This window comes from Tursiops truncatus, chromosome 7, assembly GCF_011762595.2.
Source record: "Tursiops truncatus isolate mTurTru1 chromosome 7, mTurTru1.mat.Y, whole genome shotgun sequence".
Classification (NCBI taxonomy): Eukaryota; Metazoa; Chordata; class Mammalia; order Artiodactyla; family Delphinidae; genus Tursiops; species Tursiops truncatus.
The window spans coordinates 112612062-112625220 of NC_047040.1; the positions used below are offsets into that span (position 1 = coordinate 112612062).

General features: G+C 56.0%; 1 protein-coding gene across 1 annotated transcript in view; it reads right to left on the reverse strand.

The window, feature by feature from the left end:
* The window catches only part of GLI2 (GLI family zinc finger 2), a 248445-nt gene that overhangs the window by 38696 nt on the left and 196590 nt on the right, over positions 1-13159 (reverse strand). Inside the window, exon 4 of the mRNA XM_033860329.2 lies at positions 2394-2596. Coding sequence (XP_033716220.1) covers positions 2394-2596 — 203 coding nt within the window. The remainder of the gene's footprint in view (positions 1-2393; positions 2597-13159) is intronic.

The following is a 13159-nucleotide window of genomic DNA, read 5'->3' on the forward strand; positions in this document are numbered from 1 at the left end:
CATCAGCCAACGTTGTGCTGGGCGTTCCACTGGGTGGGTGCAGTCACAGGGCTGAGGGGATAACATCCACTCTCTGGTTCCACTAGCATCACACCATGAGCTGATCCCCTCAGCAGATGAGGACTCTGGCACTTAAAGAGATAAAGATGTTGCCCAAGGCCACACAGCAGGGAGTTTGAATCCAGAGCCCGGGAATTGGCCTCCTTGCTATTAGTCTTGGCAGTTGTCAAAGGAGATGCACACAGTCCGGGCAGAAGGAAGCAGCTGGTCCGTGGAAGCCATCACCCTCCCCTTCCTCCTCTCCCTCTCCCGCTCTATCCTCTAGGGACAGCCCTAGCCTGCAGCCCCGCGGCCTCTGCCTGGCCTGCCTGTGCCTGAAATGCCCTCCCCTCCCCCTTCTTGCTTGTGCCTCTTTGCTGAAGCCTTCCTTGAGGGCCCATTGTTCACACACACACACACACACACACACACACACACACACACACAGAGTCTGGTCTGGCGGACCCTGCCTCTGCTCCTCGACCCTGCTACAGACGTCTCTCAGGGCCCTCCCTGACGCAGGCCTCGAGGGGACCGCCCCATCTCCGTGTGTATTAGTTTCCTCGGGCTGCTGTAACAAGTTAGTACAGGCTTGCTAACTGCTGCGAAAATGCATTTTTATTCTCCCTCAGGTCTTGAGGCCAGAAGTCCAAAATCAAGGTGTCAGCGGGGCCACCCACTCTGGAGGCTTTAGGGGAAAACCTGTTTCTTGCCTATTCCAGCTTCTGGGAGTTGCCAGCTTCCTTGGCTTGTGGCCACATCACTCCCATCTTTGCGTTGTCTTCTTATCTATGTGTCCCTTATAAGGACACTTGTCATTGGATTTAAGGCCCACGTGGATAATCCAGGATGATCTCTTCAACTCAGAATCGCCAACTTAATCACATCGGCAGAGAGCCTTTTTCCACATGAGGCCATGCTCTCGGGTTCAGGGCTTAGGACGTACATGTATCTTCCTGAGGGCACCATGCCGTCCGCTGCACCACATGTGAACTTCAAGGCAGGAGCAGTGTCTTGGACCCTGGCCTGCACTGCCAGGAGAGGCTGGGGAGCTCCGGTCCACTTCCCGGGAGACACGGGCTCTGTGTGGATGTGTCACACCCTTTGGCGCGTCCTGGATTGGTCGCGGCCACTCAGGGGCCCACGCAGAGTTCAGGGCCAGGAGCAGTGGTGAAGGGCCATTTCTGAATGGCCCCATCCTGGCTGGCCATCTTCATGTCTCACGGCTGCAGCCATTCACCTTGTCTGGTTTTTCTTTGTGACTCTGCCCTTTTCTGTCTCAAATGAATTGAACAGGGTTGCCATCTGACTGAGCTGGGCCACTCAGTATCCTCTCAGGAGGGACACAAAGTCACTGGTGGTCACCCTGGAGCCTTGGGGCTGGGGTCCCGTTTAGAGGCCATGCGTTGACCTGCCAGAGATGTCGACAGAAACCTGCCCAGCTCTGCCTTCGTTCTGCTCTGGGGGGGGGCCCTGAGACACCCCGATACAACACCTACTCTGCTTAACACCAGCTTCTGCAGACTTTGGCATCTTGCAACCAAGTAATTCTCACCTAAGATAGGACCTCCATGAATAAACAGATGTCACCATTCTTATTATGTAATTTGCATGCCAAGGCTGTTTATGAATAGTGCTTTTTTTCATAAATTTATTTATTTATTATTCATTTTTGGCTGTGTTGGGTCTTCGCTGCTGCGTGCAGGCTTTCTCTAGTTGCAGTGAGTGGCGGCTACTCTTGGTTGTGGTGCACGGGCTTCTCATTGTGGTGGCTTCTCTTGTTGTGGAGCATGGGCTCTAGGCACGTGGGCTTCAGTAGTTGTGGCACGTGGGCTCAGTAGTTGTCGCTCATGGGCTCTAGAGCACAGGCTCAGTAGCTGTGGCTCGTGGGCTCTAGAGCGCAGCCTCAGTAGTTGTGGCACATGGGCTCAGTAGTTGTCGCTCGTGGGCTCTAGAGCACAGGCTCAGTAGTTGTGGCACGTGGGCTCAGTAGTTGTGGCTCACGGGCTCTAGAGCGCAGGCTCGGTGGTTATGGCGCACGGGCTTAGGTGCTCCGTGGCATGTGGTAGCTTCCCGGACCAGGGCTCGAACCTGTGTCCCCTGCATCAGCAGGCGGATTCTTAACCACTGCGCCACCTGGGAAGTCCTACGAATAGTTCTTTAATGAGCGCAAAAACCAATGCACCCCTGGTTCCCTTGTCTTGGACCACTCATTTATCGAAAGACCTACTGTTGATGGGGGGCAGGGAGGAAGGCCAGCCACTGACCATCCCACGGACAGCAGCTGAGGAATGACCAGCATTAGAGTTAGCATCCCTCCCCCCACCCTGCTGCCCCAGGCCCTCCCGACTCACCGTCCGCAGGGCTGAGGCCCCTGGCCGCAGAGATGGCGGGGTGCGTGGGGCTGCCGTGCACAGCGCAGAGGTACTGCTCCATGTGGGAGCTCACGTACGGGTGTGGGGCGTTGAAGGGGGACTCCCCAGGGCCGGCAGGGTGTGGGGAAAGTCGGATCAATGAGATATCCGAGATGACCGGGCTGCCACTCAGGGCGGGAGGCCTGCAGAGACAAAGGGGAACATTTTAAGAAGGTGTGGCCCACCCAGGAGGATGCCCAGGGAACCCCGTTAAGGAGCAGAACCAAACGGGCGGCTGCACCTTTATTTATTCGCCAACATTCCCTGGTCACCCTCATACAGAGTCTCAAATCTCATACACTAGCCAGGAAATGCAGATGGAAAGCTCCCGGGGCTGGTGCAGCAGCCCACCCACCCGTCTCATGTTGGTGATGGAATTCTGCACACACAGAGCTGGATGTGCTGGACCACAAGCTCGGCAGGCCACACACCTCTGCGAGTCGTCGCCACTGCTTCCCCGGTGCCCGCTCAGGAGCAGACGCATTAACAAGTAAGTCTCCGAAATGGACGCATGCCCGCATCCTACCAACTGGTATGAAAACAGGCCATGAAAACACTAACACCAGGGGGAAGATACAAAGAGCTCATCTTCCTAACAGAACTGAGGAAAAGAGAAATCAGGAGATGCCCTGAAAGATGGAGAATTTGGGGCTTCCGTGGGACAATCCCTGCAGTGAAGCACTCAGCCACGGGATCGGCTGTAAAAGAAAAGCTCAGGATTCAAGGAGCCTTTGGAAACGCTGAGCCGTCATGAAAATTTTGGAATACCGTTCCAGCTTTCCTTACATGGAACTCCTTCTCATGTTCCCAGAGTATCCCTTCTCTGACGCCCACTGACCATCGGGCACGCAGCTTGCGTGGTCCCCTGGGCTAGGGCTGGTGTGGCCGCGGCCCATTTCTACGGTCAGCCCTGCTCAGCTCAACAGAAGGACAGGCCTGCTCCCCGGGGGCCTCCAAGCAGCTGTTAGCATGTTAGTTACAAGGGTATTTTGAGGTCATCTACTCCAAAACTTGCCCATATTAAAGTAAAAATCAGACTGGGGGGAGCTGCTGTGAAAGCACCACTAAGTCACTGGAACCAAATCTAAAGATTTCATTTTCGATTTTTCAGAAAATAGGGGCCTCTCTGTGACTTGACACAGTGCAAAGAATATGTGTTCAAATCAGACCAACCTGCATTAGAATCTCAGTCACTATGGAGAACAGTATGGAGGTTCCTTAAAAAACTAAAAACAGAGCTACCATATGACCCAGCGATCCCACTCCTGGGCATATATCCAGAGAAAACACTAATTTGAAAAGGTACATGCACCTCAATATTCATAGCAGCACTATTCACAACAGCCAGGACATGGAAACAACCTAAATGTCCATTGACAGATGAATGGATAAAGCAGATGTGGTACATATATAGAACGGAATATTACTCAGTCATAAAAAAGAAAGAAATAATTCCATTTGCAGCAACATGGATGGCCCTAGAGATTATCATACTAAGTGAAGTAAATCAGACAAAGACAAATACCATATGATGTCACTTAAATTTGAAATCTAAAAAAATGATACGAATAAACTTATTTACAAAATAGAAATAGACTCACAGACATAGAAAACAAACTTATGGTTACCAAAGAGGAAAAGTAAGGGGAGGGATAAATTAGGAGTTTGGGATTAACAGATACACTCTACTATACATAAAATAAATAAACAACAAGGACCCAGTGTAGAGCACAGGGAACTATACTCAATATCTTGTAATAAACTATAATGAAAAAGAATCTAAAAAAAAAAGAATATATATATATATATATATATATATATATATATATATATATATATCTGAGTCACTTTGCTGTACACCTGAAACTGATAGAACATTGTAAATGAACTATATTTCAATAAAAATTTTAAAAAAGAACCTTAGCCTTCATCAGCTCAGTTACTCTGAGCAAGTAACTTAACCTCACCAAGCCTCAGTTTCCTCATCTGTAAAATGGGGATAACAACAGTGCCCATTTCCTAGGGTTGCCATGAGGATGAAATTCCCCCAAATGGTGCCTGAGACAGCCACCAGTCAATAAGTGAGAGTTGTTATTACAGCATTAGTACCACACTTTGAGGGCAAAATCCAGATGTGCCTGGGAAGCCCTCAAAACCTTGACGTCGGCTGTGTGAAAAAGTGCTGTGAGAACCGGTTACTTCGGAGAGGGCATGACTTGTCCATGGGCTGGAGCACACCAGAGCTAATTACCGATTATGTGCAACAGGGCATGAAAACTGCGCTTATGACACAGTGCGAACCAGGACCCAAACAGGTGACATCCAGATGTCTTAACATCTGGGCCACACAAGCTCCGTGCTCAGAGGCCGCTCTACAGGCCTGGGTGTATGCATTCTGCTACTTTATTTTCGAGCTTTTGCAGATGTAATTGCAACGGATGTGCTGATCCAATGGACCCGCCGGGGCACTTCCACGCTGTGCTGTTTTCAGCCATGCCAATTCTTGGCCTACCTGTACCCTATACCTCGTCAGGGCAATTCCTTCTCTTCCCTGCAAGCCTGGGTCAAGGGACCCCGGTGGTCAGTGGTGCTCTCCCTGAAACCCCTTCCCCTGACATGAGGTCTCTGCTCCCCCTGGGGGGCATGGTTCCCATCTTAGGTGGGCAGGTGTGTTTCCCAGGCAACCAGGGAGCAGGGCGTGTCCCAGGCACCGCTGCATCGAGCATCTGGCAGGCAACTGTTATCCCGCAGGTGTTCAGAGGTATCTTCAGAGCCAGTGATGGTGACACATCTGTGAACCAGGCACTGAGCCTGGCAGAAGGGAGCCTCTGCCATCAGTCACAGCCTCCAGCTATCCTCACTCACAAGCCGCCATTAGAGGCCAGGCCACCTGTGAGGAAACTGCACTGGGTGCCAGGGACCAAAGCAGTGGCTCCGCTTTGGGCCACAGAGGCCACAGGGGAGAAGAGTGAGTAAGCGATGCGTCTCCTGTCCCGAGAGCCTTGGTCCACCACTGGGCACTCAAGGCAGGGTAGGTTTCAGGGCCCACAGGATGCTGGCCAGGTTCGAGGGCAGGGCAGCCTGGCGTTACTGAAGCTGGTGGCCCTAAGTGGCCTGGCCGGGCCTCCCTAGCAACACGTCACCCTGTGGGGTGCAAGGACCACAGCTAAGGCCCCACAAGGCAAGCCAGTGATTATGTGGGGATTTAAAGGAACACATGGAGGGTACACGGTGGCCCTGGTCTGTCCAAGGCGACTCCCATCCCACCGGCCAAACAGGAGGCTGGAGGGGGTCTTGTCGTGGCAACGTGCACCCCGCTGTGGGGCTGCCTGGCGGGGCCGGAATCAGTGCAGCCTCAGCAGCTGGGCCCGGAGGTGGCAGGTGGGGGCCGAGTCCCCATGCTGAGAAGCTGGGACTTTTATCTCTACACCTCTGCCACCACCCTTTGGAGGAGAGTGACCTCTGTTATCCCCTTGCCATCACATTATTCTCCAAGGAAAGGGAGAGGAGCTCGAGGTTCTTCCAGGCCACGCCCCTCCCCACAGGGATGCTGACTTCAGAACAGCAGCCCGTGATGATGGCCAGCCTGATGGCCGCTGGGAGGAGACGTGAAAACTCTGGCACCAACAATGCACCTCACCCACGAGGGCTCTGGGTCCAGAGACGGAGGTCACCCCACAAGCCGTGTGGCCAGAGACGCAGGCCGGGACTCAACCCAAGCTGCCTCACTGCCGGGACGGTGTCGCCCTCAGCCCAGGCTCTCCCTGCCCCAACAGGGAACAGTCGGGGACTCCTTGTCCCCTTGGTGTGACACAGCAGAAGCTCGGAGAGGCCACTGCCTGCCCCTAAGCAGATTCGACAGGGGATGGCCGTGAGGTGGGTTAGGTAACAACAGAGCTGATGAAAGGGTGCACAGAACAGCCCCTGCCCTTCCGGTTCCAGGCCTGGGAGTGGGGTCTGGGCCAGCAGAGCCTCCCAGGGGGGACAGAAGCAAAGGTGAGTCCTGGCAACGCAGAGCACAGCTGGGTTCTGGAGCCTGTCCGGGGGGACCCAGGTCGGCGTCCGGAAGCAGTGGGACAGGGCCAACCCCGATCCTTCCCACTTAGCTGGGTGGCCGCGGCCAGGATGCTGTTCCTCTCTGGTGCCTCTCCAGGAGGTAGACAAAGACCAGCGCTGGGCACATGGTAGGGGGTTCACAGCACTAAGCCCCTTCCCTCCCTTTTCAGCAACAAGCCAGCTCGGGGTGCGCAGTGTCTGCTGACCTGGGCCTGCGGGACCCAAGACAACAGGCCCGTTAACACAGCTACAGACGACTGTTGAGACACCTCCTCTGGGAAGCCTCCTTAGATGTCCCCTCTGCATGGCACCGCTCAGCTGTGCCCTGACCTGGCATTTCCGTAAGACTGGGTGCCAGCTGCCACGGGGTCACATGCATGTATTTCGTTTACTAATCTAAATTCAGAAATCCACAAAGTAGGCACCTTATGCCCATTTTACAGATGAGAACACTCTCAGAAAGGCTAGGTCCCTTGCCGAAGGTCACTCAGAGAGCAAGTCTCGGAACCACAACCAATCCAGGCGGGTCTGGACCCGAGCCTGTACCTGGGCCCGTCCCCTGGCAGAGAAGCGGGTGCTCTTGACGACTGCGACGTTTTGTGAGCGAGCGGGGCTCTGGCGGGTGCAGGATCAGGGAGGTGGCGGCGGCACTGGGGAAGAAAAGAACTCACCCCCCCATCCCCCGCCCCGCTCCGGCTCCCTCTATCCTCACCCCCACTCCCATCCCATCACCACGCACAATCAAGTCAGCTTTCAGGAGGGAGACGGAGCCTCTCCCTCACACTGTGTTGTGAAGGACTGATAGGCTCCAGGGTCACAAATGTTCCAGGAGACTGTCATTTTAACAGACCAAACAAAGCCGAAGGAATGAATCTCAAATGGCAGAATTCGAAGCATTAGGAATGCATCCGAGGGACCAGGGGCCTTCCCAGCAGCCCTGAACTCACAGCAACACAGCCACCCTTCAAGGCTGGTCCTTCAGGGACCAGAGCTGCTCTTTCTTGGACGCTTGCCCCATCCCGCCTGACAGACAGTCCCCACACAGGCGGTGCTATCAGTGCTGGGGAACCAAGAACAGTGCCATCGGACCTACCAGGCAAGGCAGATGCCGTGAAATCAGAGCTGCTGCTTCAGGCCACCCCTCAGCCACAGCCTCCCTTTCTTCTTCCATTTCCACGCTGTGGGCTGCGGGATCCCGACCCTGCTCTTAGCCGTGGCCCATCCAGGCCTTGAATTCTGGCAACTGGGCAGAGACTCAAGGAAGGGACCTTGAGGATGGGAGGAGGGACCAGATGTGTGAGCTCATTTTAAAAGATGGTCACATTCTCCCGGGCTGTAGGCACACACGTGTGCATACTCACACGCTTGCAGGCCTCAGTCAACCGGACCGGCAAAGTCAGCCTTTCTGCAGGCTGCTCGGTTTGGACACTACCTTTATGCATTGCCTTCTACCCTTCGGTCCAGCTCTGAGCTCGTCTGAGCCTGACTCTATCAACTGTTTCTTCCCATATTTGTTAATCTTCCCAAGAAAATTGCCCCAAGCCCTTGCTCTGTTCCCAGCGACCTGTAGGGAGCTCAGAGCCCAAGTGGAAGAGGCACAAACAAATCAGTTTAAAGATTCCAGCAGAGGAACAAATTTCCTAACTCTGTCTGAAGGTTCCTCAGAGGTGACCTTGAGCTGGGCTCTGAAGGATGAATAGGAGCTCATGAGCACATTGCAAATAAAGGAAGCAGCAAGTGCAGGGAAAGGCTAGAGCATAAGAACGTGTGTTTGAAGGTTATATCTTGGGGGAAGCAGCAGAGCCCAATCTGCTGCTGGGTGGGCGATCTGTGTTGGACCCACTTCCCTTCTTCTGCTGTGGGTGGGCGACATGTAGCCTGTGCCCTGACGATCAGACGTTCCATATCCCCGGGCACCATCAGAGATGGGCATGTGCCCCAGACAGCCCCTTTGGCTGAAATCTTTGGGAAAGAAGTATGCTCTGTCCACAGAGGTTGCTGTGTGGGTGGAGCCACTGGGGGCCCTGAAGGGAGAGGCCAGGAACAGAGATGATACACAAACATCAGAGCTGAACGCCGTGGAACCAGTTTTTTGAATTGAGCCCCTGGAGAGGGATCTGGCTTTGCCAAAAGCTGGTACCCTCGGCCTTTTCAGTTCTCTGAGCCAATGCATTTGTTTGTTTGTTTCAACCAGTTTCAGCTGACTTTTTCTGTCTTAGGCAACTGCCAGGGCCTGTCAAGGCGAGCCTTGACTAATCAGCCTTCCCCTACCCGGAGTGATCCAGCGGCCCGGCTTCCCGCAAGGCAGACCGGATCCGTAGTTCCTTGGGCCTGTGCACCCTCTGGCCTGCAGGCATCCTGTCCATAGCTGCTGGGCGGCACGGGCAGCTGTGCTGGCCCTTCCGTTTGTGTGTGTGTGTGTGTGTATGCGTGCACGTGTGTGTGTGTGTCCTTCTCCCTGGAGGCAAGCCCAGCAAAGGGCCTCTCCTTAGCAGGTTCTTTCCTGTTTCCCTCCCTCCCTCCCTCTTGGGAGGGCCCTGCCGACCCCCCGGACAAGATTTCAGGGCTAGGCCACCAGCCGGGCGAAGAAAGGAGGAAAAGGGACCAAGCAAGTGCAGACCTAGCTGGCCAGTTGCCGTTCCAGCCTAAGTGGGCGCTGCCGGGGACGCTATTCCTGAACACGTGGTCAACATTCGCTGGACGCCAATGGCGTGCGGCATGTCCAGCAACTCCGCAAGGCAGGTCGTATTGCCCCCATTGCAAAGAGGAGGAAACCCGAGGCTCGGGGCCGTTAGGAGCCTCGCCCGAGGTTGCAGAGCTTTAAGGGGCCGAGCGCCTTTCTGACTCTGGGAAGGCAGACTCAGCCTTCTGACGTCCCCAAGAGCGTACGCACGGACAGGCAAGCTCCCGCCACAGCTGTTTCTGCCCCTGACAAGCCCAGCCTGGTGTCCCTCTGCAGACACGGCCTCAGCTGGACCCTGGGGGCAGGGGCGCAGGTGGAGGGGAGCTGCTCACACAGGTGGGCAGAGCCTGGACTCTGGGCGTGAATTGCGGCTCTATCCCTGCTTGTGGGCCTCAGTCGTGCTATCCGCCCCCTGGCTGGCAGGATGGGGCGGCTGGGAGAGGGAAGGAGCTCAGTGTGGAAAGTGCATGCTGCGCTCCTGGGTGCCTAGTAGGTGCTCGGGCTGTGCCCACCGTCTCTTTTCTTAGATTTAACAGATGAGCAAATGGAGGGAAGTCAGAGGGTGGCGGAGTGGCCCCAGCCTGCGTCCCCCAGCATTCAGCCCCAGGCCCCTTCCCATGTGCTGGCACAAAAGTTTTGCAGGCAGATGAAAGGGCAAGCCAGGGCGCTGGGAACCCTGCACGTCCCTGTGTATCTCAGCCTGAGCTGGCTGGGCCTAAGCGAGCACGCCTAGACCCTTGAGGACGGGCACCATCCCTGGGCGCTGGCCCGATGGGGTGCGTTGCTAGAGGGCGTTGGCTTCCGCCAGGCTTGGGGGTGGGCTGGGGGGGCAGAGTGAGCCTTCACTGATGGGAAGAGTTGGGGGGCATCTGACCCCCAGCACAGCCTGAGCCAAGGCGCGGGGGCAGGAACCAATGTGCTCCTTAATTCGGGGAGAGGAGGGGACAGATGTGCAGGGATTCGTGCCCCTGGCCCCCACCCACTGCGCCTGTTTGGAGAGGAGGGAGAACAATGCGGTGCTGACTCACCCAGACTCAGCACGAGCTGTCAGGGCAGGATCTCCTGCGCCGGGTCAGCGGCTGGGAAGAAGCACCCTTGGCCACCCAGAGGCACTCCTTCTGGAGGCTTTGTTCAAAGACCTTTTCTTGTGCGGGGCAGTAGGGCCAGAACAGGCAGGAATAAGGCCTTCACATCCCATTTCACAGACAGCATGACTGACACCCAAAGCGACAGTTGGGACAGCCACAGCGAGGTCGGTGGGAACAGCAGGACCAGAACACTGAGACCCGGGCGCTGGGCATCACCCTCTCCTCGCCTGGTCCAGGGCCCTGGGCATCACCCTCTCCTCGCCTGGTCCAGGGCCCTGGGCATCACCCTCTCCTCGCCTGGCCTAGGGCCCTGGGCATCACCCTCTCCTCGCCTGGCCTAGGGCCCTGGGCATCACCCTCTCCTCGCCTGGCCTAGGGCCCTGGGCATCACCCTCTCCTCGCCTGGTCCAGGGCCCTGGGCATCACCCTCTCCTCACTTGGCCTAGAGGTGACCCACGGCCCTCGTGGCAGCAGGAGACCACACACCTGCGAGGTCCAGCACCCGTGCCCCGCTACATCCCACGTGCCCCTGGCGGCCCCCTCTCTGGTCCTGCGCCCTGCCTCACTCACTTCTCACAGCGCTGGCCCTGGACGCCTGCCTGTTTCTCCACTCCTCTACTTCTCCTCTTCATCCCCACCCTGTCCCGGACACAGAGGATGGCTCCTTCCCTGGACCCTGGGCACGTCCATCTTGGCTGGTCGTGTGGCGATGAGCTCACATGGGGTCTGTCTCCCCTCTGGAGAGGCAGCCCCAGGCGCAGGCTGTAACTGTGGGGCGGAGGCCGGAGGGATGCGGCCACAAGCCAAGGAGTGCCAGCCGCCCCCAGAGGGTGGAAAAGGCCAGGAAGCGACTCTCCCCCAGAGCCTGCTTTGGGAGCACAGCCCTGCTGACATCTTGATTTCGATCCAGTGATACTGTTTGGACTCTGATCTCCAGAACAGTGAGAGGATACATTTCTGTTGTTTTAAGCCACGGAGTTTGCGGTAACTCATTAGGAGCCAGGAAGGTGTGTTGTGCCTATTGTGCTTGGGTGGAGGAGGCCTTTGGGACACAGCAGGAACTGCGGTCATTACTGTCACATTTCTTCCGAGAAGGTCAGGTCTACGGGGAACAGGGCCGGCGTGTTACTTCCTGGAGGAGCCCTGCACCCCCCAGTGGGTGCTACATCAGTGGCCAGTGGGCAAGGAAGAGGGAGGAGCTCCCCTCCAGGCTGGGAGGGCACCGGAGCACTAGGTCCCATCCCCCACGTCACAGGGCACCGTCACAGGGCACTGGAGCGTGCCTTCCCGACAGCCGCCCAGATTACACGGTCACCAGCCTCCCTTAGCTTAGCTGAGCACGCCCTGCACACACCCCAACACACCCACCCTGCCCACCCTGGGGACCGTGTGCTCGCACGCACCGGTCCTGCCTTTGGGCTGAGATGTACCACCCACCAGGATCCCAGGGCCATGGGCGGGGTCGGCGGGCTCAGCGTGGGGAGGCCAGGACCCTCTGCTGTTGCCAAGCCGCTCAGGGCCAAGCATGCACTTTCACAGACACACCGGGCAGGTGGCCTCGGGCCCTCTGATGTGCCAGAAAGCAAATGAATTCCCCAAAGCTGGCCTTGCTGCTCTTCCCCAAACTGGGGCTCCTCAGCACCCGGGAGGCAGGGCGGGCACGTGTCTGCTTTCACAGGCACCCTTGCATGGCAAGGCCACTGCCCTTGGCCTACGAGCAGATAGGAACAGAGCTCCATCGCGCCCCGCTGGGTGGAGTTCAATCTCCTCTCCAAGGCTTTTTTTAAAATAAACTTATTTATTTATTTCTGGCTGTGTTGGGTCTTTGTTGCTGCGCGCGGGCTTTCTCTAGTTGCAGCGAGCAGGGGCTACTCTTCATTGCGGTGCGCGGGCTTCTCGTTGCAGTGGCTTCTCTTGTTGCGGAGCACGGGCTCTAGGCGCGTGGGATTCAGTAGTTGTGGCACGCTGGCTCAGTAGTTGTGGCTCGCGGGCTCTAGAGCACAGGCTCAATAGTTGTGGCACACGGGCTTAGTTGCTCTGCAGCATGTGGAATCTTCCTGGACCAGAGCTCGAACCCGTGTGCCCTGCATTGGCAGGCGGATTCCTAACCACTGCGCTACCAGGGAAGTCCCCTCTTCAAGGCTTTTGTTTGTTGGTTTTGTTGTTTCTTGCTTGTCTCCTTTTTTTTTGTATATGAAACTGTACCTTGGCAAGGTTGCTTACCACCTTTTTCACACATTAATTTTAAAAGTTCCAGAAATCAAGTCCTTTTCAAAATATACTAAGGGGGTTTGCAACTGTAAAGAGAGGTACAGTGAATCCTCTTGGAAATCACTGGAGAATTGCCTCTCCCCAAATCAGAGACCAACCTGCACATTCTGGTGCATCTGGGCTGCACCCTGTCCACGTGGTGAGGCTCTGAAAACCAGCAAAAAGGACACCTGTCAACAGGAGCTGGACCAAAGCAGCCGGCCATTCACGGATTTTGTTCCTGTGGTCACGCATCATTCCCTCTGCCAGCCTCAGAGTATGGGCCTCTGACGATGCTGGGTGGGGAGCCGGAGGTCGGAGGAAGACTCGGCCAGGACCCTGCTTCCAGGAAGTGGGGCAGGTGGCTGCCAACCTGACTGACACGTGCTGAACGAGGGGTGTCTGGTCAACCCTGACATCCCGCTGCCTTTGAAGCCCCCCTCCCAAGCACAGATCTCAGCAAAGGGCATGAGTGTCCATGAGGCCGTGGTGATGACAAGCTGTTCGGAAAAAGACACCCCCACAAAATCACAAACGCTGGACTATGTATAAGAGCCAAGACATGGAAGCAAACTAAATGTCCATCAACGGATGAATGGATAAAGAAGATGTGTCACATATATACAACA